The sequence below is a fragment of the Coregonus clupeaformis genome, chromosome 19 (assembly GCF_020615455.1).
Source record: "Coregonus clupeaformis isolate EN_2021a chromosome 19, ASM2061545v1, whole genome shotgun sequence".
In the NCBI taxonomy this organism is placed as follows: domain Eukaryota; kingdom Metazoa; phylum Chordata; class Actinopteri; order Salmoniformes; family Salmonidae; genus Coregonus; species Coregonus clupeaformis.
Genome location: NC_059210.1, coordinates 28261973 through 28288130, shown reverse-complemented (window position 1 = coordinate 28288130; position 26158 = coordinate 28261973). Strand labels below are relative to the sequence as shown.

The window sequence follows — 26158 nt, the reverse complement described above, 5'->3', positions numbered from 1 at the left end:
CAATCAGAGCTACAGTAGGCCTTTATGCAAACAAGCCATTTGCCACACAAGCCTGCCATAAATCACTTTGAACTGGACTACACCTGACTGGATTTTGGCAAATAGGTCAATACCACGGGAGTCCTCTTACATTTGGGAACTTTACAGTCCTATTGATCAAACAACCATGAAAAGGTAGGCTCTCTCTCCCTCAGTTATGCACATCAACAACAAAATCAACAACTAATGCTAGCCAGAGCTAGATGAGCTAAAATCTAACGAAGGAACGTTAGATAAACCTCTCAAACTTTTTCAGCTAGTTGGCCGTCAAAATTGCACTGATAAACGATGGGGAATTGTAGCCTACTCGTCCTTCTGAAGCTTGCCTGCCAATGGCTAGCTAGCTAGCAAGCTACTTCCAGACACAAATGAGAGAACACCTCACTCTGACCATTTTACTCGCCCTAGCAGAGCTGGTTAGCTAGGCTGTTTACATGTTATCTAGAGTGTTCGTGACTAACTTACTTTTTTTGCCTACGTTTACTGACACCGATCATATTCAGCGGGTGTTGCCCATTCGTAAATTAATCAGTTATTCTGCGCTCTGGCACATTCAGACGAGAGTGCTCTGAAATCGGAGTAGATAGCCAGAGTGAATTTGCGAACGCAAGAGATATGCTAACTGGATACTGTAACAGTCGTTCAAGTTCTTGCTAGCTAACCAAATGACACCTGCATCTCTAGCTGTGTATAGCCACTGACAACGATATGAGGGGAAAAAGTCTGTCACTCACCCACTTATCCAATGACATGACATCCTCCTAGCAGCTAGCTAGCTATCTAGCTAGTTTGATTGTATTGACATTCCCAGCCTTAGTCACATTCATCCGTTTTTGTACAAAATATTTAGTCATTGAAATTGAAACAGTGCATCCCGAATGGAGGCAGCAAACAATGTACCAGGCCAGCTGTGATTTTACAACCTGATAGCAATATTTTTTGGACTACCAAGAAATGTATTGGGGAATTATATGAATCATGCATTGAACTGCATCCATCTATTCTGCCAACAATGCCTTAGTGTACGTCATGGAATGTTGAGTCAAATATAACCTATTTTTAAAACCTCTTAAAAGCTGGTTTTGTAGCATAAACTGGGAATTTGATATTTTTTACTGATATTATGATTGTCTGTTTGTTTCATATCTGCAAAGTAGTTAAAAACGCTGTCAGTTCCACTTTAAATAACTTAATTATAGAGCTCATCATTTTAAGTGAGGAGCAATAGAGCTGACATTTTTCAAATTCCTTGAGCTCTCAGATCCAGAGCCCAACATCCATTATGTCTGAAAACAATAGACATAGACACACATGACATGTAAAACATGGAGCTTTCAGAATGGATTTAACTGTTGACCTTGACCATTGCTTGAATAGAGGACGCTTTCCATTTAGTGATGTGTGTGCACTTGTGTTTATATGTGTGTGCATCTGTAGTTGAATGAAAATTATGTTGAATATGATAGTAAACTACATTACTCAATCTTACTTCATTATTATGTGAATAAATGCAACAGGCTTTGTACGTCACTGGAGGATCTAGTCAAGGTAGCGAGGCTTGCATCACCTCTCAGTATGACTATAATGAACATGTCTATCGTGCACCGTTATGCACTTATTAAGAGGCTAGTTACAAATAGCTAATCCTGGCGACCAATGTTTTAGCATTCATTTATTAAGTCAAGTAGACCAGGGATGTAAAGGTGGAACCCAAGCATGTACTATGTGTAGTGTAGATTATATTTACCAATAGACCTACTAAATTATGAACGTATAGTCAATCAAATAATTAATCTGTAAAATTAGGAATGCATATACTCAATTCAACTAATAGGATTTATTTGTCACGAAAGAAATAACACTCAAACAATTACAGTGTACATGAAATACATGATATATTACAGAATAACACAGAGTAAATGACTATCAACTATACGGAACAAAAAATATTAATGCATCATGCAACAATTTCAACTAGCTGGATGTGGAGGTCCTGGGCTGGCGTGGTTACACTTGGTCTGCGGTTGTGAGGCCGGTTGGATGTACTGCCAAATTCTCTAAAACGATGTTGGAGGCTGCTTATGGTAAAGAAATGAACATTAAATTCTCTGGCAACAGCTCTGGTGGACATTCCTGCAGTCAGCATGCGAATTGCACACTCACTCAAAACTTTAGACAGCAGTGGCATTGTGTTGTGTGACAAAACTGCACATTTTAAAGTGGCCCCAGCACAAAGGGTACACCTGTGTAATGATCATGCCGTTTAATCAGCTTCTTGATATGCCACACCTGTCAGGTGGAAGGATTATCTTGGCAAAGGGGAAATGTTCACTAACATGGATGTAAACAAATTTGTGCACAATTTGAGAGAAATAAGATTTTTGTGCATATGGAAAAATGTGGGGATCTTTTACTTCAGCTCATGAAACATGGGACTAACCCTTTACATGTTGCGTTTATATTTTTGTTCAGTATAAATAAGACTTAACGTGGTTACACGTGTCTTCAGTTCAAAATAATCTCTAAGAGAAAAAACGATGTGTGTGTGTGATACACACAGGAGCTTGCTAACAAGTTCTCAAATTCAAGATGGAACTCACGCCCAACCTGAATTAACATTAACACAATAGGCAGGAAAACACACCCAGATTCTAATCTAATCAACTCAATTTAAATGATAGGAGCGCACACCTGTTGCTCCTCTTTCCAACACAGTTTCTCTGTAACAATAAATCCATAGTACTTACAGTACAATAGAACATATAAAAGTCGTAGCTCTTTATGAACTCTTGAAACAATCCAAACATGACAATTTCATTCACGTAGTAACATTAATTTTGTTGATTCAAGTTTTATCAGTCTTCACACCTCTCCTGTTGTCAGTGACCCCAGGACTTCCGTGGGCACGTCTGTATCACCTTCTCTAATTTTCCCCTGCATTGCAGAAGACAATCAGAGAAACCAGAGAAATACATGGAGAGAGGTGATTACAGTATTGGGTCCATGTACTACCTCCCAAAGGCTTGCCAGGACACAGTGGAGACACTCAACAAGATAGTCGCCGTCTGCTTGGCCTGCATTAACCTCTTGTCCATGGTCTTTAGGGTCCTGGTGCTCTCCTCATAGAAGGTATCCTCCTACCAGGGTGCAACGTCAGTCTCCAGGGGTGCACTGCCTAGAATGGTCAGCTGTCCCATAGTAGAATCTTCCATCACCTCCATCAGAAGGTGTGTATGGATTAGCTGGACAGGTCAGGCCCATCATCGGAGTCCGTTTCACATTTGACGACGCACCACTGTTTGTGAAAGACTTTGAAAACATTCGAAATAGCAGTAAAAGTACACACATCATGATGTCATACTCTGCAATGTATGACAAATACAGATTACGAAATAAATGTTTTATAAATAAATGCACTCACTAACTGTAAGTGGCTCTGGATAAGAGCGTCTGCTAAATGACTCAAATGTAAATGTAATGACAACAACAATAAGTTGTGAATAAAGTTTCATTAATATGAAAACTAGTTATCCCATCAACTACCTGATCCAAACAGATGACGAGTTAGGAGACAAATGATCTGGATGGATGAAAGGAAACAAGCCCAACCAACCGTCCAGCATCACCTTCAAATCAAAATTGTAACAATATACGGTAATAAACAATTAGTCCTCCCCCTTTAGAGGGTTGAGTTTGGAAACAAATGAGAACACAATAAAACAATCAGTATAGTGTTGAGCAAATACCTTTCCCACCGCTATTGTACTGAAAGTAAATAAGAACAATAAAATCCTAAGAATATTCCAATCAAAGAAACAATGCATAAGAGGCTATAACAAATAGGTACAGAAAATGTTCTGGCACTGTGAAAATTACAATCAATCAGTTAATGAAACTCTATATTTCCACGTTCTCAGCAGACAAATCATAAAAGCAATTGTGTTGTAAATTTCGGACTGGTTTCTAAACCAGCACGGGTCAGCCAATAAAATGAGCTGAAATGTATAACTTTAGACCCATTTATGAAAAAGTCAACTCAGATTTTGAATCCAAACCAGTCTGATGTTATAAAAGGGTCTTAGCTTCATTGCCTCTTTCTCTTCTGTTCCTGGTCTGCTGTGGTGAGATATACAGGACAGTCTTTCTCTCTCTATCCCAAAGACTCTTGGGTCAAGGCCTTTTATGCTATGACTTCTCTCCCTCTCTGATCATGACTAGAATAATGCCTTGTAATGCTTGTTAATGCTTTCTAACTTAGGCTTATGCCTTGTATAATGTAATCATTCATTTTACAAAGTAATTAAATACACTTGTATTTAGAATTCCGTTCTCAGACATTTCTAGATTGCACATGGGTTTACTATAATGTTAAATGGAGTCAGATAAACATTTTAATAGGCTAATTACATATTCGTGTCATGGTCGCATGTGTGGTATAAATAATATACATACGACAAATATTACCCCACTACACATCCGTGTGTGTGTGTGCACGTGTTCTACTGTATTGTATCTCTCGGGCCCCCTTCCCCCACCCTACTCATCTGCGGCCCCCATCAGGGTCAGTCGACATCCCTCCCACACACCACGGGATCTTCCTCTTTTCTCTCCTTGTTCACAGGGGAAAGAGGATGGAGCCAGGCCTAGATACCACTCTCTTGGGCTGTGTGTGTGTGTGTGTGTGTGTGTGTGTGTGTGTGTGTGTGTGTGTGTGTGTGTGTGTGTGTGTGTGTGGGTGTTATGCAGTCGTTGAATCTGTCTTATTTGTCAATTTTTTTTGTTGCAGTTCTTGTCCATAGGGTAATGTATGGATTCTCTGTGTTTGGTGCCTGGTGTGTGTGTGTGGTTGCATGTGTGTGATGTGTTGTGTGTGTGGTGTGTGTCCCAGGTTGAGATGTCCACTGAGAACAGATGAAAGGAACGAGGCCTGTGACTGATCCGTTCATCCTGATCAGGGGAATTCTACCTCTGTCTTTTTCTCTTTCTCAGTCTCTCTGTCTCTCCCGCTCTAAGCATATGACCCACTTTACTACAGCACCCCCCCCCGAAGATTGGCCTACAGAGATCCGGACAGAGAGGGAGAAAGAGCAGAGAGGTGTCTATTCATGAAGATAATTATGCATCTAGAGAATTATGCATCTATCAACACTGTTGCATGTGTAATGTTTTAGTAATTACTATGAATAAATGTTTGTAATTGTATTGTGAATGTTCATGTGAAAGTGTGTGTGCGAATGCGCGCCTGTGAGTGTGTGTGGGGGGGGTGTATGGGGAGAGAGAGAAGCCAGGAAGAGAATGATGCTGTCATGGTATGTTGGCACCACTGACTCGGTCTTTGTGCTGTGAAAGGCAGCCATTCTGGGTGTGTCAGTTAGTTTTTGTCTGTGGCTATGGAGGAGGTGAGAGGCTGTCTTTCAAAGGGACTCTGTACTGAGAACACAAGGCCCCTGCGTTTAGGACAACACAGTCCGGAGAGAGGGAAGAAAAGATCCCTTTGTCCAGACCAGATAGAGGCGGAATACTGGGCATGCTTTGAAGTGCTGTAAAGAAAGCATGCGAATCATGCATCTGTTTACACAGGACTATGACTTCCACAGGACAAGCAAGATATTGACTACTGTGATAAGTAACTCGGGCGCTGCTCAATATTCATACAACGTTATGGTACATGCTTGTCGATTCATTGAAGGCATCTGTACAGCAGACTAGGCCAGGTACACGGAGAGGCCTTTCCTGGAACTCAGAGGCAGACCCCAACCACACTCAATTAGTCCCATGTATCAGGAGGAATGATTTTAAAAAACTGTGTTCCTTCCTACTGGTTCATGTATTTTACCAACACCCTCACTCAGAGATCCATGTCACGAGCTACTCATATTGCAAGATTCCTTGAACTGAGAGGTTCAGAAATCACTTCCTTTGTCAGTGTGATTTACTTTGTCAGTGTGATGCGCCACTATGGCAGGAGAGATGGGGCCCGTTCTGCTGCTGCACTGTAAAGCGGTGCGGGAGGTAAAAGGGTGAGATGGAGGGAGAGCGAGAGAGAGGAGAAGGCCATTAGCATTCACAGGGTGTTGTTTGGTGCTGGTGCCGTCCCTCTGCGCCGATTCAGGCGTCGTTGATTAATTTCAGCCTATTAGCACCCCCCTTTCCTCATCTCCCGCCCCTCCCAGGTTAATTCCCCATGCCAGCGTGCAGAGTCGGGGGCTTCTGGTGTGAGCGATGGAAGAGGGATTGCCAGGGAGCGTGTTGTTGTCAGAACTGTATTAATGAGAACACCACTCTGGTCCTATGGACAGGGGGACTGTGTTTCTGGCTGTGTGCGGTTGCTCTGTCGAGGCCTGGCCTAGTTTCTCCTCTCACCAGGGATCCAAGGGCTGATGCAGATCACCTGACAGTGGCTCGACTGCTCAACCCTGGGGGGGGTAAAATTGACAGAATGGTAGAAATGTTGTCATATTTAGTGTGGAGACAACAAACCTATGGTGCTATTAACCTTCTGTAAATGGTGTGGTCTATATATTATTTGGGGCCAAAGTTTTTGTTCCACTGAGTTTTCACTGGTTTTTCACGCTGAACAGTTTCCCATGTGTATCAAGAATGGTCCACCATCCAAAGGACATCCAGCCAACTTGACACAACTGTAGGAAGCATTGGAGTCAACATGGGCCAGCATCCCTGTGGAATGCTTTAGACACCATGTAGACTCCATGCCCCGACAAATTGAGGCTGTTCTGAGGGCAAAACACAGTGTTAGGAAAGTCTTCTTAATGTTTTGTCAAGTCAGTATATGTTCTGTAGTATTAGGTTGCACCCCCCTTGACAAAAGGTACCATCTCTTAAATGTTGGATCATTACAGACCTTGGAAAGGATCTTGCACACATAGAAGGATTTTGTTAGCATCCCAGTGTGTCTTTGTGTCAGTGGCTAGTAAGAAGTGAGGTCAGACAGTGGGTAAGTGGTAGAGGCCTGCCGGTCTCTGAAGGCAGTGCTCTGCAGGAGCCTCTGCTGCCCACCTGTCCTCCACAGCTGGTCACAACACACCTGGCCTCACCGCCATACAGAGCGTGCACACCTGGATGCTTCTCACTTGATTAATCTGTTTCATTTAGAGCAGCTCATAACAGCTAGGAGCATTTTAGTGTCCTCCATCATCACTACATGGCTAGTACAGCGTAAACAAGTGCTGTGTGAGAGATGAGACAGTACACAGGTGAAGGGTTGTGTGTGGACTCTTCTATGATGATTGAGGACCAGTTCTATGTCTTGTGAGAGGGAGGTGTGAAACTAATATTCCCATGAGTATTGGACTGGTTGGTTAACTTGGTTTAGGTTATTGGTGTCAGTTAAGCCTGAGAGGCTCTATTAAAAGCTGTCATCAATATCCCATTAACTCCTAGCATGCCAATCTACTCCATTAGGAAAGTCTAATGGCATTAAAGTTTCAGAAGGCCTGGCTTCACTGTGGCACTTGACGCCTTGCATCCGCAGAAAAGGGCAAAGAAAGAAAGAAAGAAGCGCTGAATATGGAGAAGAGAGTGAGGGACAGCAACACAAAGGTTAAAAGGTAAAGAAATAAAATAAGGAAATCTGAATTGAGAGGTAGTGTGAGAAGGAAGCAGAGGGAGAAGGGATCAGGCTAGTCTCCGTGGATGTGGTGATGAGGTTCAGTACAGGAGTGGGCGGCTGGCTCCAGCTTAAGCAACTCCGCACCGCTCTGTAGCCTGCTGAATTATTCACTAACCCTCTAATCGGCTCTGTGCCCACTGGGGCAGAGTGGCGACACGGTGGTCCACCCGCCCGTGCCGGCCCACCCTGACCTGTGAGTTTAGAGCTGTGTCAGTGCTGCTCCGCACACGAGGGTTCACGACTCCAGCCTCGGCATACACTTGTCTTCATCGAACCGATTACCTCTTTACACTGTGGTTGATGGGACACACACAGACTGTGGCGGACACACAAAGCGGTTGACCCCATGACCCTACAGAGCTCCGAGGGATGTTCTCCTGGTAGCAGGGCTGACCTCGCTCTGCTCATTAACACAGTAGATCACAGGACAGGTCCCCTGAACGGAATAAAGTTATTCTACACTCTTCAGAATGTAGTCCTCAGCACAATTATTCAGTGAAAGTGCAAATATACTGTACTTTTGAGTTTCTGTAGCTGTATTACTGTACCTGTTATGCAGTGGCTTTGTATTCACACTGACTATACAAAACATTAAGAACACCTGCTCTTTCCATGACATGGACTGACCAGGTGAATCCAGGTGAAAGCTATGATTCTTTATTGATGTCACTTGTTAAATCAATTTCAATCAGTGTAGATGAAGGGGAGAAGAGAGGTTAAAGATTTGTAATCCTTGAGACAATTGAGACATGGATTGTGTATGTGAGCCATTCAGAGGGTGAATGGGCAAGACAAAATATTTAAGTGCCTTTGAACGGGGTATGGTAGTAGGTGCCAGGCACACCGGTTTGTGTCAAGAACTGCAATGCTGCAGTTTTTTTCATGTTCAACAGTTTCCTGTGTGTATCAAGAATGGTCTACCACCCAAAGGATCCAGCCAACTTGACACAACTGTGTGATGCATTGGAGTCAACATGGGCCAGCCAGCATCCCCGTGGAACGCTTTCGACACCATGTAGAGTCCATGCCCCGATGAATTGAGGCAACTCAATATTAGGAAGGCATTCTTAATGTTTGGTATACTCAGTGTATACAGTATACTGTAGCTCATGTAATGTTGTGTGATTTGCTGTCTTCCTCAGGTAAGCGACTACAGGAGTGGATCAGTGTAGTTCTGTGCCTCTCTCTCTTCATCATCAACCTTTCCTTCCTTCTCCTCAACTTCTCCACTGTGCACATCTACAAAATCATCTTCGGCATCCGTAAGTTTCTCTAACACATTTTTTGTTGTTTCTCTTTGAAATGACCTTGAAATAGTCTGAAATTACAGTATGTCTTCAAAACATTTATTGTCTGATATTATGGCAAAAGATTTGTGTATGGTAAAATACTTTTCCCTCCTTTCCTCCCTGCTCCCCACTCCAGTAATGGGGATAGTGATGGCAGACTTTGCCTCTGGTATGGTGCACTGGGGAGCAGACACCTGGGGCTCTGTGGACATCCCTGTCCTTGGGAAGGTAAGGTACAGGGTTCAGAGTTCAAGGTCATTTCCAGACCTCAGACTCATCATTTGACTCTTGAGAAGGATTACAAATGACTATAGTGCCTTCAGAAAGTATTCACACCACTTGACTTTTTCCACATTTTGTTGTGTTACAGCCTGAATTTAAAATGGATTGAATTTAGATTTTGTCACTGGCCTACACAATACCCCATAATGTCAAAGTGGAATTAGGTTTTTCAAATTTGTACTAATTAATTAAAAATGAAAAGCTGAAATACGTTGAGTCAATAAGTATTCAACCCCTTTATTATGGTAAGCCTAAATAAGTTCAGGAGTAAAAATGTGCTTAATAAGTTGCATGGATTCACTCTGTGTGCAATAATAGTGTTTAACACCTAATCTCTGTACTCCACACATACAATTATCTGTAAGGTTGAGCAGTGAATTGCAAACAGATTCAACCACAAAGACCAGGGAGGTGTTCCAATGCCTCGCAAAAACGGGCACCTATTGGTAGCTGAGTAAAAAAAGAAGCAGACATTGAATATCTATTTGATCATGGTTAAGTTATTCATTACACTTTGGATGGTGTATCAATACACCCAGTTACTACAAAGATACAGGCTTTCTTCCTAACTAAGTTGCCGGAGAGGAAGAAAACCGCTTATGGATTTCACCATGAGACCAATGGTGTCTTTAAAACAGTTACAGAGTTTAATGGCTGTGATAGGAGAAAACGGAGGATGGATCAACAACATTGTAGTTACTCCACAATACTAACCTAATTGATAGAATAAACATATTCCAAAACATGCATCCTGTTTGCAACAAGGCACCAAAATAATACTGCCAAAAAAGTGGCAAAGCAATTAACTTTTTTGTTGTTTTTGTTTGGGGCAAATCCAATAAAAGAAATTAGAGTACCACGCTCTATATTTTCAAGCATAGTGGTGGCTGCATCATGTTATGGGTATGATTGTAATCGTTAAGGACTGGGGAGTTTTTCAGGATAAAAAAATTAACGGAATGGAGCTAAGCACAGGCAAAATCCTAGAGGAAAACCTGGTTCAGTCTGCTTTCCACCAGACACTGGGAGACAAATTTACCTTTCAGCAGAACAATAACCTAAAACACAAGGCCAAAACAACACTGGAGTTGCTTACTAAGAAGACAGTGAATGTTCCTGAGTGGTCGAGTTACAGTGTTGACTTAAATATGCCTGAAAATGTATGGTAAGACTTGAAAATGGTTCTCTAGCAATGATCAACAACCAATTTGACAGAGCTTGAATAATTTTTTTAAGAATAATGGGCAAATATTGTACAATCCAGGTGTGCAAAACTCTTAAACTTACCCAGAAAGACTCACAGCTGTAATCGCTGCCAAAGGTGATTCTAACATGTATTGACTCAGGGGTGTGGATACTTATGTATCTGGTCCTCTGTAGCTCAATTGGTAGAGCATGGCGCTTGTAACGCCAGTGTAGTGGGTTCGATCCCCGGGACCACCCATACGTAAAAATTTATGCGCACATGACTGTAAGTCGCTTTGGATAAAAGCGTCTGCTAAATGGCATATTATATTATTATTATTATTTATGTAAATTAGATATTTCTGTATTTCATTTTCAATAAGTTTACAAACATTTCTAAAAGCATGCTTTCACTTTGTCATTGTGTGGTATTGTGTAGATGAGTGAGGAAAACAAATATATTTTGAATTCAGGCTGTAACACAACAAAATGTGGAATAAGTCAAGGGGTATAAATACAGTGGCTTGCGAAAGTATTCACCCCCCTTGGCATTTTTCCTATTTTGTTGCCTTACAACCTGCAATTAAAATGGATTTTGGGGGGGGTTGTATCATTTGATTTACACAACATGCCTACCACTTTGAAGATGCAAAATATTTTTTATTGTGAAACAAACAAGAAATAAGATTTTTTTTAAAACAGAACACGAGCGTGCATAACTATTCACCCCCCCAAAGTCAATGCTTTGTAGAGCCACCTTTTGCAGCAATTACAGCTGCAAGTCTGTTGGGGTATGTCTCTATAAGCTTGACACATCTAGCCACTGGGATTTTTGCCCATTCTTCAAGGCAAAACTGCTCCAGCTCCTTCAAGTTGGATGGGTTCCGCTGTGGTACAGCAATTTTTAAGTCATACCACAGATTCTCAATTGGATTGAGGTCTAGGCTTTGACTAGGCCATTCCAAGACATTAAAATGTTTCCCCTTAAACCACTCAAGTGTTGCTTTAGCAGTATGCTTAGGGTCATTGTCCTGCTGGAAGGTGAACCTCCGTCCCAGTCTCAAATCTCTGGAAGACTAAAACAGGTTCAAGTATTTCCCTGTATTTAGCGCCATCCATCATTCCTTCAATTCTGACCAGTTTCCCAGTCCCTGCCGATGAAAAACATCCCCACAGCATGATGCTGCCACCACCATGGTGTTCTCCGGTGATGAGAGGTGTTGGGTTTGCGCCAGACATAGCGTTTTCCTTGATGGCCAAAAAGCTCAGCTTTAGTCTCATCTGACCAGAGTACCTTCTTCCATATGTTTGGGGAGTCTCCCACATGCCTTTTCGCGAACACCAAACGTGTTTGCTTATTCTTTTCTTCAAGCAATGGCTTTTTTCTGGCCACTCTTCCGTAAAGCCCAGCTCTGTGGAGTGTACGGCTTAAAGTGGTCCTATGGACAGATACTCCAATCTCAGCTGTGGAGCTTTGCAGCTCCTTCAGGGTTATCTTTGGTCTCTTTGTTGCCTCTCTGATTAATGCCCTCCTTGCCTGGTCCGTGAGTTTTGGTGGGCGGCCCTGTCTTGGCAGGTCTGTTGTGGTGCCATATTCTTTCAATTTTTTAATAATGGATTTAATGGTGCTCCGTGGGATGTTCAAAGTGTCGGATATTTTTTTATAACCCAACCCTGATCTGTACTTCTCCACAACTTTGTTCCTGACCTGATTGGAGAGCTTCTTGGTCTTCATGGTGCCGCTTGCTTGGTGGTGCCCCTTGCTTAGTGGTGTTGCAGACTCTGGGGCCTTTCAGAACAGGTGTATATATACTGAGATCATGTGACAGATCATGTGACACTTAGATTGCACACAGGTGGACTTTATTTAAATAATTATGTGACTTCTGAAGGTAATTGGTTGCACCAGATCTTATTTAGGGGCTTCATAGCAAAGGGGGTGAATACATATTCGCGCACCACTTTTCCGTTATTGATTTTTTTGAATTTTATGAAATAAGTTCTTTTTTTCATTTCACTTCACCAATTTGGACTATTTTATATATGTCCATTACATGAAATCAATTTAAATTACAGGTTGTAATGCAACAAAATAGGAAAATCGCCAAGGAGGATGAATACTTTTGCAAGGCACTGTACTTTCTGAAGGCACTGTACATACATATCAGTCATATGAGAGATTGTTAGGCAAAACAAAGGCAAAACATAATATAATCTCATTTCTCAATGAGTTATATCAGTGAAGTCACACCCACACTGTCTGTATACCTGTGCTTTTGCAATCCACCGCCCAGCACACCGACGCCCACCCCCACTGTCCTGCTCCTGTGCTGAGCAGGCCACATCCAGCCAGTCTCCCCCTTCCTGTCCCTCCTACATCCCAGTTGTGTGAAGGGTACAGTCATCCAGGGTTATTACCATACAGTAGCACTGGGCTTTATTGGTCTGTAGTGGTTTATCCTCCCTTGGCTTCTCCAAGCAAAATGTCATCCTATCCCCCAGGATATACCACTACCTTTCTGCCTGGACCCCCCAAGCCACCACCACAGCCACCCCAGCCCACCTTCTACACATTGCCCACCCCTCTGGGGCTGGGGTTACAGCACCCTGGGCTCCGTATTAATGCATGAGCACAACTTGGTCATGCTCCCCTCTCCCAATTAAAGAAAAGGTCATTCTTATCCTGTCCAATTAAAAGAGCACCTGGCCCTTATGTTGTGTGGTTGGTGTCATCTTTGAGGTGATGAATCGCTGGCTGTGTGTGTATTTTTGCTGATGATGGGGCTTATTGTTCTATTGTCAGGGGACAGGGGGAGAAAGGGGGTTAGGAGGGAATTGGCATTTCAATCTCCAACTCTGCTTATGATTGTGTATCCGGTATGTGTAATGGCGTCACTGATCTTCACAAATATTTATGTTAAACTGCATACATATTATTATAAAGTATCGTATTTTGACTGTATTCAGACTGTTTCTATGACCAAAGCACAGCTGTGTGGTGAAGTCAGGTGTAACACTGAGACAGTACCAGGGTTGTTCCACCTCAAAAAGCACAATAGAGGATTTCGACACCCACCATCTCAGATTGGTCTGAAATTGTTTCTGTAGTTAGAAACAGATAAGATAAGCATTTCTGCAACATTATTTTTTATATATAATTTGATCTCTGAGAAATTAAGCTAATTGATTGCACCCAAATTGGCCATTTCAATTTATAGGATTCATATAATATTCAATAAATATAGTACCCAACATCCAATTTGCACAAAAACCTCTTCTTAACAATGACTAAAATGTGAGTTATCCAAATAAATGGTCAAACGCCACCCACGGACCCCCCTAAACCCCACCCCAATGGCCAGTGTACAGTATCAGTTCTCTATGTTTGACATGTTGTATGAAGCTGCGACTTTATTCATACTAAGTCATGTATTCTCAGTGAATTTGGAGATATTTTTTCCCCCTGTTCAGATAAATTAGCCATTGAAGTCACTTGCATTTTCCCCATAAATTAAGTGAAAGTACCAGATTTCGCCCACTAGAAGCCGCTGTACCTGCTACTGTCCTTTTATCCATTATATTATGAGTTCTATAAATTGAAATGGCCAATTTGGGTGCAATCAATTAGCTTAATTTCTCAGAGTTCAAATAGTATTTCAACAAAATAATGTTGCAGGAATGCGTATCTTATCTGTTTCTAATTACAGAAAAGATTTCACAACAATCTGAGATGGTGGGTGTTATTGCTTTCTGAAATGACAGGTACAACTCACCACATATTAGACTACACATGGATCATAGTCACTAGGAATATCATAAATAATGTAAAATAATATACATTCTGAACAGTGTTAAAGGTGTACAATGAAACAAAAATGGATAGGGACCTTTCTTCTAGATGTGTAAGGGCCTACATGTTGGCTACTGTATGTTACTGTACTGCAACAAAGGCCTTGTGTTCTCCTCTGTAGTATATTCCTCAAAACATACCTGTGCCCTGGTGAGGCAGAGGGGGCCGTCCTAGCAGAGCAGCCTGTCTGCCCCCTGTAGTTCCAGCCAAGGGGTCCGGGCCTGCTGCCTGCACTCCTTTCATCAGAAGCCTGTCTGGTTGGAGTTCCAGAGCGGCTCAGCCCCTGTTCAGCCTCCTGCCCCGCCGTGCAGCGGTTACTGCTCTGACTCTGTAACATGGCCGCTGCTCGCTGTCGATCCTTTTGCTGTCTGGGATAATTAGGATTCGCCACCTGGGAACGATTGGACTTCAAAAAGAGAGGGGGAATTTACAGACATCTAGAAAGGAGTGCTTTAAGACCCTTAACCGGCAGATTAAAGGAAACACTTAGAGGATGGATACGCCGTTTTGTCCCGAGGTTCAAACAGAAAAACTTCAATTGAGGGAGAATCATTAATGACAGTGATTAGAGGAGAAAAAACTCTAATTGAACGTCTTTAACCAGTTCAGTCCGTAGTCAAGGGTGAGGGGAGGGACATTTCCTTTCCATGGCCGGGTTGCCAGGGCGTTGGTAGATGTGAGTCCTGATTAGTGAAAGGCGGGCGAGGCAGGCCGTTAAACGATGTGGGATTAGTGCTGGTGTGACTCGGGCGGCTGCAGTGTGCGGAGGAGTCCACACACCAGCTCTGTGTGCGGTCTGGGGTTTACCGCTCCTTTCATCTCTGACAGACCGGGAGAAGAGAACGAGAGGAACGGAACGGAAAGGAAGGTGATTGTCAAAATATCGATAGATAGTGTCCCTTTCTCCAGCAGAGTGTCTCAATGTGTCCTCAGATATACTTGTGATTGAGTTCTGCCCACACACACAGGATAATTACTGTTTACCGTCAGTGACACGCTATGGTAATATGGCGCCAAAAGGTTCCTCTTTTCATGTGGGAAATAAATGACCTTCATTGTGTATTTTCTCTTTGTGCTAATGCGGTTCTCTCCCTCTGTCCCTTTTCATTTGTGACACCCGCGCTGTTACAGGCAGGTGTCTGTCTCAGCTTAGCGCGAGCTGGTTGTGAGTGACGGCCACCGCTGTTACAAGGTTCATTATGATGCTGGATCAGAGCCATAGGGCTGTGCAGTTTTATAGCAGGTTCTCTCTCTGGTCCTTTTAGCGTGATGGAGACGTTTCTCCTCCGGCTTTCATGTACACTCCTCTAGAGGACAGTGGATCATGAGTTTAACTGTGAGACCAACACCAACCTCTAACCAAGCAGTTCCCAAACTATGTGGGGTTGCCTGATATGAAAAAAGTTGCGGGATAATTTCCAAAATCCGGAGAGAAAAAAATATATATACAAAAAAATATATTATAATATTGTCTTTGCATCTCAAAATTAATGTAATGTGGTTAACCTTTAAAATCTAAATTTAAAATTATTGAAATCTGAAAGATGCAATTCACCCAGAGAGCGCCTTAGATCATGGGAAAAGGCCGCACTTGACGGTCACTTGAATCATTCCCACGGTGAATGGCTAAGCCCGCTACGCTATAAAACCACACACTATTGCAGAGACTTTGATATTACCAGCCACAATTGAAATGGTGGGGGGATTGTGTGGCCACAATGTGTGGGGATGCAGAGGCACAGAAACTCACATCAATACCTGTCAGATAACGCTGTTGAACGAATAATTTATGCTATTGCTAGCCATTAAAAGAAAACTGACTGAACGACTTAAACTCCTCAGTTTATGCTCTCCAAATGGACGTTAGCTGTGAGGGCCGAGACGCCCATGCATTGACTTTTGTTCGCTATACATGTCGGGGGATGCTATTCACAACATTGTTATGTCTCACAATTCCCGAGCATGAAACGGCACAGGGGATGTTCAGTGTGCTGCGTGGCTATATTGACGAAAAACAGATTCAATGGGATAGAATGGTGGGCTTTTGGACAGATGGGGCTCCATCTATGGCTTGATGGTGTTCGAGTTATGAATATATGGACGCTGCCATATGGACGCATTGTATGATACACCGAGAGCAACTTGCGGCAAAAGAGCTGAGCACAGAACTCGGACATATACTGCAGCAAGTAACTAAGATTGTAAACTACATCAAACCACATCCATTGCGCGCACGCCTTTTCGCAAAACTATGTGGAGATAGGGATCAGAGCATGACAATGTTCTATTTCACACCAAGGCTTGGTGGTTATCGAGGGGGAGTGTTGGAAAGATTTTTCGCACTGAGAGAGGAACTGTTGTCATTCACAATGGATGTAAAAAAAACAAATTTTTTAAAAACTGACTTGGTTGACTGACATCCTTGCCTATGTAACAGACATATTTGGTCAAATGAACGAACTGAACCCAAGCATGCAGGGGAAATACAAAAACATTCTACAGATGAGTGACCGAATCAGTGGATTCAGAGGAAATCATTCTTATTGGAGAGCGAGTCTTTCAAAAGCGAACCATGCCCCCTTCCCTCGGCTGTGCATGTTTCTAACAGAAAGCAGCATCAGTAAGTGTCCCACATGAGTGATGACTGCTCACCTCCAATGCTTGGAAGAGCACTTTGGGACCTACTTCTGTTATGTATGGTACGATGTGCTGTACGTCGTACTGTACGTTGTTTTGGTTTATGACAGTGTGCTGCTTTACGGATGAATGGGTTGTCAGAATGAGTGGCACGTCATTAAAGGACAGAGTGATGTACAATGTGAAACTGTGCAGATGTGCGTTCTTCTACAGCTAGGCTAGATATAACATTGGCAACGAAGATGGATGAATTCAGCTTACCACCGCCAGCACCATTCCTCGCCGTGCCTGGTGAACCTCCAGTCCTGTGAAATAACTGTCTTGAAAGTTTTAACACTTATCTCGTAGCTATGGACCTTTCTACAATCTCCGACAAGCGGAGGACAGCACTGCTCCGTCACTGCCTCGGTACAGAGGGACAGAGGATTTTCAGAGCGCTTGGATCGGCTCCAACATTCACCGCTGCAGTCAGCCTCCTACGGAACCACTTCGCCGGGAAAGAGCAAGTGCTCCTCCGACGCTACCGGCTACGGAAAAGACACCAACGGCCGGGTGAGTCCATTCAAAGCTACGTGGCTAATCTGAGGGATTTGGCTAGCTCTTGTAACTACGGGACACTTCAGTACGAGATCATCAGGGATCAGTTGATAGAGGGGACGTTATGTGAAAAGACAAGGGAGAAACTGCTTTTGGAATCTGATATTTTACAACTTGATGGAGCTATTAAAATAGCACTCCAGGTTGAAGGGGCTTTGGAATGATCTACTATGCTAACAGACAGCTCTGCAGCATACACTCGGCCCCCAGCCATTCTCACACAGCAGCTTCAGCTCGAGCAGGCACATTACAATGATCACGCGCTGCGCACGCCCTCCCACGTCGATAGCTGCATGCCCGTGCAGCAGGCACACAGACAAACAAACAGAAGTAGCTGTGGCAACTGTGGGGCTAGCTCTCACAATTCAAGGGCTTCAAACTGCCCAGCCCGTGGGAAAATATGCAAGAACTGTTCAAAATACAATCACTTTATGAAAGTGTGTCGTTCTGCCGCAGCTACTAGCTCCACCCAGAACAGGCCCTTATTTTCATCTCATTCTCAACATGAACACACTGAAATCCGAACCATCTCCACCAACCATGTGTCATTCAGGACATGCACTGTGCAGCTGGGCGAGGTGGGTTTGCCTTTGCTACTTGATACTGGCGCTGTGGTGTCGTTGCTCAACCTTGCCACTTACTACAAGTTTTTCAGTCACCTACCACTCCAACAGCCCTCCACTGCCCTGTGTGGGTATGGTAGATCCAAGATAGACATTGTAGGCACCCTCCAGGTCCCAGTACACTACGGCACCAAGCATCTGCCATCATTCACATTTCACGTTGCAAAGCGGGATGCCAACCTTCTGGGTATCGACCTCTTCACAGGCTTGGGATTCACACTGAGCGATGACAGTGGGTCAGCTATCCACCAAGTTACCTGCACATGGCAACAGAACTGGCCAACTCTGTTTGATGGACTGGGCTGCCTCACAGCCTTCACTCACAGGCCCCTAGTGAACCCGGACGTGACCCCAGTCATGCAGCCCCTGCGGCGCATTCCCTTTGCATGTAAATGACGTCACAAAAGATCTCCAGTCACAGTTGGAGGCAGGCATCATTGAGCCAGTCAACGCTGCCCCCTGGATTTCAAACTTGGTCATTGCAACCAAAAAGTCAGGTGGAATCCAGACCTGTGTGGATCTCCGTGCTGTGAACAAGGCCGTTGTCCCGGATAAGTACCCCTTGCCTACAGCTGAGGAGCTGACCGCACAATTTCATGGTTCCACGATCTTCATCAAGCTCGACCTGCGTCAGGCTTATCTTCAGGTACCCCTCCATGCAGCTAGCAGATACCTCACGGCCTTTGTCACACATGAAGGCGTGTTCAGATATACACGCATGCCTTTTGGACTTAGCTCCGCCCCCAGCTGCTTCCAGAAGGTGATGAGCACCATCCTCGCTGGAATACCTGGTGTGGCGGTCTATCTGGACGACATCGTGGTCCACGGCCCTGACCTCCACATCCATGATTATCGACTCCACAGAGTATTCAGTGCTCTACTGCGGAACAACCTGACCCTGAACGGTGGAAAGTGCACATTTGCAGCTCCAGCCGTCGAGTTTGTGGGGTTCCGCCTGTTGGCCAAAGGCATTACCCCACTCATGTCGAACATTGAAGCCGTCCACCGGATCCCGGAACTGACCTCAGCCTCTCAGGTGGCCTCATTCTTGGGCATGATAGCCTACTACCTCCGGTTTCTGCCCGACTACTCTCAGACCAGAGCGCCCCTTCGCCAGCTCCTCAAGAAGGACGAGCCATGGGCATGGACGGCAGCCTGCTCAGATGCAGTCCGCTCACTGAAGAGCCAGCTCACCACAGCCACAGCTCACTTTGACCCTGTCTGCCCCACCATTGTCACATGAGACGCCTCAGCTGGAGCACTAGGAGCTGTCCTCTCACAGCTGCAGAATGGCGTTGAGAGGCCCATCGCTTTCGCCTCAAGGGCCCGGAGCCCCACTGAACAACGGTACTCTGTGGGCGAACGAAAAGCACTGGCCTGTGTGCCACAAACTTTCTTGCTGGGAAGAAGTCTGTGTCTCTCAAGGGTTTTGCACTGTGGTCCCGAGTGGCCTGCGTGCGCGTGTTCTATCCATGGCGCACGAAGGTCAAACAGCGATGTCGAGACCTTGTGTGGTGGCCAGGTATCGACCACGACATTGAAGCCCTGGTCAGAGATTGTGCTGCATGCCTCCTCAGTGGGAAAACAGGACAGTCCGCCCCACCCCCCCTGCAGCCTCTCTCATGGCCGTCCCGCCCCTGGGAGCACATCCAGCTGGACATCTGTGGCGAAATCCATGGACACGCAGTCCCTCACCATCAGCGCTTCCTGGTGGTGGCATATGACCACCAAGTGGCCAGAAGTGGTTCCTGTCGGAACTGTCACAACACAGGCCATCGTGGACATCCTAGACAGCCTGTTCACAAGGTGGGGCCTACCCCTCACCCTCACCACGGACAATGGGCCCCAGCTAACCTCTGCCGAGTTCTCCTCATATCTCAGCAACAAGGGAATCAAACACATCCGCACGGCCTACTACAACCCACAAGCTAACGGAGGGGTGGAACGCTTCAACCAAACGCTGAAGAACGGCATCAGAGCGCACCTGGTCCAGGGGTGCACGTTTCAAACGCTAATGCACTACAGAGCAAGCAAACACACAACAACACAGGTCTCCCCGGCATCTCTCATGCTAGGTCGTGAGATGGAACTGCCACTGGACAGACTCAGAACACAGAGAGTAGCAGAACCGGCAACTAGGCGCACCCAAGAAAAGCAGGCAGTGACCAGGCACCAAAGAGCAATGAAACAGTGTTTCGACAAGGCACACAGGGTGACGAAATCAATCATCCAAGTGTCAGACTGGGTTCGAGCTCGACGGCCTCAGCGGTGCAACAAAATGGCCTCATTCTGGTCGGACCCCTTGCAGGTCAGTCGACAACTGGGGCCCGCCACATTCATGATGAGCAATGGATCACGCTGGCACGCCAGCTGCCTCAGGAAAGTCCCTGCCCCTCAAGGAATACGAATGCCCACAAAACAAACATACAGGCCAGAGACGCCACCTGATGGACCTCCTCCACCACTACCACCCAAGCCGCAGCCTCTGTGGGTTCCCCAAGGGCCAGAGCCACAAGCGGTGGCAGTTGAACAAAGGCCTATGCGGGCAAGAACGCGCCCTGCTCATCTGGGGGACTACTTAACCTCTTTTCATTCTTAGGCTCCGTTAGGTGTCTTAGTCAACCTCCAGGTTAATGGACTGAACTGGCTAGTTTGGAGAGTCTTTCCGTTTAAGGGTTAATGTTTATTTCTTACAGGTATCACTCTAGGTTCCTGCACTATGGACATTTTTATATATGGTACCCGTCCCTGGTTTTGGAAAGGGGGGAGAAATGTTATGTATGGTACGACGTGCTGTACGTCGTACTGTACGTTTTTTTGGTTTATGACAGTGTGCTGCTTTACGGATGAATGGGTTGTCAGAATGAGTGGCACGTCATTAAAGGACAGAGTGATGTACAATGTGAAACTGTGCAGATGTGCGTTCTTCTACAGCTAGGCTAGATATAACAACTTCCCAATCCATTTGACTGTGATCCTGGCTCAGTTGACATGTGACCGAATGCTGCAGACAACGCATTCACGGGTCACTCAAAGGGCATACTCTGCTGTCTCCCTCTGAGCATTAATGCCGCTTTCAAAACAACTGGGAACTTGGAAATCTCCGACTTCAGTGCGTTCATGACAACTGGGAATTCTGAAAAATCGAGCTCTGACTGGGAAAAATAGTTTTGAATGGTCATCCAACTCGGAATTTCAACGCGGGAACTCGGGCCTCTTTCTAGAGCTCAGAATTTCCGACCTGAAGATCACTGACGTCATGATTTGACCTCGTAATTTTCTGAGTACCTAGTTGTCTTGAAAGCACCATAAAACTCATGGTACCCTTCGCCAGCTCATATGTGTGAAGCTGGAATCAGTGCTCTCGTCTGCATTAAAACCTAATATTGATCAAGGTTGGATGTGACAGCAGAGATGAGGTGCGCACTGTCGACCATGCCCCCTGACTTTGAGAAGCTCCGACGTGACATGCATCAAGCACACCCATCTCAGTGGTTGTGAGATAAGAGAAATTATGAAAGACTAATTTGCAATTGACTGTCATAGCCCCACATTAAAAGTATGTGATGGTGAGTTGAGAAGACAATCAGAAATACACTTCATGTTTTGCAATTGACTGTCATAGCCCCAAATAAAAAAAAGTTAATGTTGACTAATAATTACATACTTTTTTTCACATGGTTGGGGTTGCGAGAATTTACAGATATAAAAATGGGGACATGGGCCAAAACAGTTTGGGAATCCCTGCTCTAACCCTTTGGAGTTCGATCACACCAGGGTTTAGGATTTATGTAGAAAATCCCATTCCCAACCATAGCACACCCCCTGACCGACTTACATAATATAGCTTCCAATCGTTTTTTCATACAGTTGAAGTCGGAAGTTTACATACACCTTAGCCAAATACATTTAAACTCAGTTTTTCACAATTCCTGACATTTAATCCTAGTAAAAATTCCCTGTCTCAGGTCAGTTAGGATCAGCACTTTATTTTAAGAATGTGAAATGTCAGAATAATAGTAGAGAGAATGATTTATTTCAGCTTTTATTTCTTTCATCACATTCCCAGTGGGTCAGAAGTTTACATACACTCAATTAGTATTTGGTAGCATTGCCTTTAACTTGTTGACCTTCGGTCAAACGTTTCGGGTAGCCTTCCACAAGCTTCCCACAATAAGTTGGGTGAATTTTGGCACATTCCTCCTGACAGAGCTGGTGTAACTGAGTCAGGTTTGTAGGCCTCCTTGCTCGCACATGCTTTTTCAGTTCTGCCCACAAATCTTCTATATGATTGAGGTCAGGGCTTTGTGATGGCCACTCCAATACCTTGACTTTGTTGTCCTTAAGCCATTTTGCCACAACTTTGGAAGTATGCTTGGGGTCATTGTCCATTTGGAAGACCCATTTGCGATCAAGCTTTAACTTCCTGACTGATGTCTTGAGATGTTGCTTCAATATATCCACATAATTTTCCTTCCTCATGATGCCATCTATTTTGTGAAGTGCACCAGTCCCTCCTGCAGCAAAAAAAGCACCCCCACAGCATGATGCTGCCACCCCCGTGCTTCACGGTTGGGATGGTGTTCTTCGGCTTGCAAGCCACCCCCTGTCTTTTCATTTTCCCATGATGTCAAGCAAAGAGGCACTGAGTTTGAAGGTAGGCCTTGAAATACATACACAGGTACACCTCCAATTGACTCAAATGATGTCATTTACATTTGACATTTTAGTTATTTAGCAGACACTCTTATCCAGAGCGACTTACAGTTAGCCTATCAGAAGTTTCTAAAGCCATGACATCATTTCTGGAATTTTCCAAGCTGTTTAAAGGCACAGTGAACTTAGTGTATGTAAACTTCTGACCCACTGGAATTGTGATACAGTGAATTATACGTGAAATAATCTGTCTGTAAACAATTGTTGGAAAAATTACTTGTCATGCACAAAGTAGATGTTCTAACCGACTTGCCAAAACTATAGTTTGTTAACAAGAAATCTGTGGAGTGGTTGAAAAACGAGTTTTAATGACTCCAACCTAAGTGTACCTAAACGTCCGACTTTAACTGTTCATCCTTCCTTTAGCATCTCTTCCCTGTGTTTTAATGGACACAGCATTGTGAGAGCTACCCCTACCAACCTAGCACAAGTTCCAATATTTGCCATGGTCCTCCGAGACGGATTTGAACCAGTAACGATACCTGATGACCATTTTATTGTTTTGGGAAATCTCTGGTATTTTGTTGCCCTTCAGATGATAAGGTACACGCTAAGTAGACCTCTGTCTGTGACTGCAATGGATAGCCCATCTTACGTTGTGTCTGACATGATTGGATTACACTGAATATTCAGTTGTAAGTTAATTATCATAATGATATTCCTCTAACTACCTTCCCTCCTCCTCTATCTTGTTCCCTTTTTCTCCAGGCATTCATCCGTCCATTCCGGGAACACCACATTGACCCCACAGCCATCACGCGACACGACTTCATAGAGACCAATGGGGACAACTGCATGCTCACAATACTGCCTCTAGCACATATGGCCTACAAGTTCCTGACATACCAGCCAGGTGAGAGAGAGGGGATGGACACACACACCCATGCATTACAACCTGATCAAGGTCCTCATCCATAAAGGATGTGTGTGTGTGACACAACGCGGAGAGGAGCTGTAGACAGACAGACAGACGCGGAGCACTCTCAGGCCATGACAGGGTGATGTGTTTTATGAGAGACAAGATGTCAGGGCTTCAGGGTGGCTCGGAGCAAGCCGGAGGTCACTGACCCTGTCATGAGCCGTGTCACAGTAAGAGGAGACGGGGCGGAGGGCAGGGAAGCCTTGCGGGGTGACAGGGTGACATCCACACCTGTCATGTCTGCTGCTCGCTGAGAATCAGGGTGAGTGGAGAGGGGGACATGGAGGAACACGTAAGACCAGCGTGAGAGTGTAGCCAAACAGAAACCAGACTCCACCACAACTTTCTAGGCTTTCTAGTCATCTCACCAACACTTGTTCTCCAAAATATGCTGATAATACTGTACTGTTTCATACTTGCAAGTGAATACCTTAAATAGTATAAAGTGGGTTGTTAGTCATTTACATGTGAAGATGCTTCAGACATACTGAAACCACCTTGTCATTTTCAATGAATGGCACAATTATCTCCCTCAACAACAACTCCCTCTCTCGCGCTCTCTCTCAGATGCCCTAGCAGAGACCTACCCCTGGCAGTGCTTTGTGTTTGCACTGGCAGTCTTCGTGACGTTGACCAATCAGATCCATAAATGGTCTCACTCCTACTTTGGTCTTCCCCGCTGGGTGACACTGCTGCAGGACTATCACCTGGTGTTACCCCGGAAACACCACCGCATCCACCACGTGTCCCCTCACGAGACCTACTACTGCATCACAACAGGTACTATACACTACTGTACTGACATACCGCTTATTACTTTATCACTTCAGGTACTACACTGAGTATGCAAAACATTAAGAACTCTTTCCATTACATAGACTGACCAGGTGAATCCAAGTGAAAGCTATGATCCCTTATTGATGTCACTTCTTAAATCCACTTCAATCAGTGTAGATGAAGGGGAAGGAGACCGGTTAAAAATATATTTTTAAGCCTTGTGACAATTGAGACATGGATTGTGTACAGTGGGGAAAAAAAGTATTTAGTCAGCCACCAATTGTGCAAGTTCTCCCACTTAAAAAGATGAGAGAGGCCTGTAATTTTCATCATAGGTACACGTCAACTATGACAGATAAAATGAGAAAATAAAATCCAGAAAATCACATTGTAGGATTTTTTATGAATTTATTTGCAAATTATGGTGGAAAATAAGTATTTGGTCAATAACAAAAGTTTCTCAATACTTTGTTATATACCCTTTGTTGGCAATGACACAGGTCAAACGTTTTCTGTAAGTCTTCACAAGGTTTTCACACACTGTTGCTGGTATTTTGGCCCATTCCTCCATGCAGATCTCCTCTAGAGCAGTGATATTTTGGGGCTGTCGCTGGGCAACACGGACTTTCAACTCCCTCCAAAGATTTTCTATGGGGTTGAGATCTGGAGACTGGCTAGGCCACTCCAGGACCTTGAAATGCTTCTTACGAAGCCACTCCTTCGTTGCCCGGGCGGTGTGTTTGGGATCATTGTCATGCTGAAAGACCCAGCCACGTTTCATCTTCAATGCCCTTGCTGATGGAAGGAGGTTTTCACTCAAAATCTCACGATACATGGCCCCATTCATTCTTTCCTTTACACGGATCAGTCGTCCTGGTCCCTTTGCAGAAAAACAGCCCCAAAGCATGATGTTTCCACCCCCATTCTTCACAGTAGGTATGGTGTTCTTTGGATGCAACTCAGCATTCTTTGTCCTCCAAACACGAAAAGTTGAGTTTTTACCAAAAAGTTATATTTTGGTTTCATCTGACCATATGACATTCTCCCAATCCTCTTCTGGATCATCCAAATGCACTCTAGCAAACTTCAGACGGGCCTGGACATGTACTGGCTTAAGCAGGGGGACACGTCTGGCACTGCAGGATTTGAGTCCCTGGCGGCGTAGTGTGTTACTGATGGTAGGCTTTGTTACTTTGGTCCCAGCTCTCTGCAGGTCATTCACTAGGTCCCCCCGTGTGGTTCTGGGATTTTTGCTCACCGTTCTTGTGATCATTTTGACCCCACGGGGTGAGATCTTGCGTGGAGCCCCAGATCGAGGGAGATTATCAGTGGTCTTGTATGTCTTCCATTTCCTAATAATTGCTCCCACAGTTGATTTCTTCAAACCAAGCTGCTTACCTATTGCAGATTCAGTCTTCCCAGCCTGGTGCAGGTCTACAATTCTGTTTCTGGTGTCCTTTGACAGCTCTTTGGTCTTGGCCATAGTGGAGTTTGGAGTGTGACTGTTTGAGGTTGTGGACAGGTGTCTTTTATACTGATAACAAGTTCAAACAGGTGCCATTAATACAGGTAACGAGTGGAGGACAGAGGAGCCTCTTAAAGAAGAAGTTACAG

The 26158-nt window shown here is 44.5% G+C and overlaps 1 protein-coding gene across 2 annotated transcripts in view; it reads left to right on the top strand.

The window, feature by feature from the left end:
• si:ch211-212o1.2 (uncharacterized protein LOC492735 homolog) overlaps positions 1–26158 on the top strand; it is a 44770-nt gene that overhangs the window by 14408 nt on the left and 4204 nt on the right. For both annotated transcript variants that reach the window (XM_041837327.2, XM_041837328.2), the window contains 4 exons: positions 8812–8931; positions 9095–9186; positions 23557–23701; positions 24335–24547. In XM_041837327.2, the coding sequence (XP_041693261.1) occupies positions 8812–8931; positions 9095–9186; positions 23557–23701; positions 24335–24547 (570 nt within the window). The remainder of the gene's footprint in view (positions 1–8811; positions 8932–9094; positions 9187–23556; positions 23702–24334; positions 24548–26158) is intronic.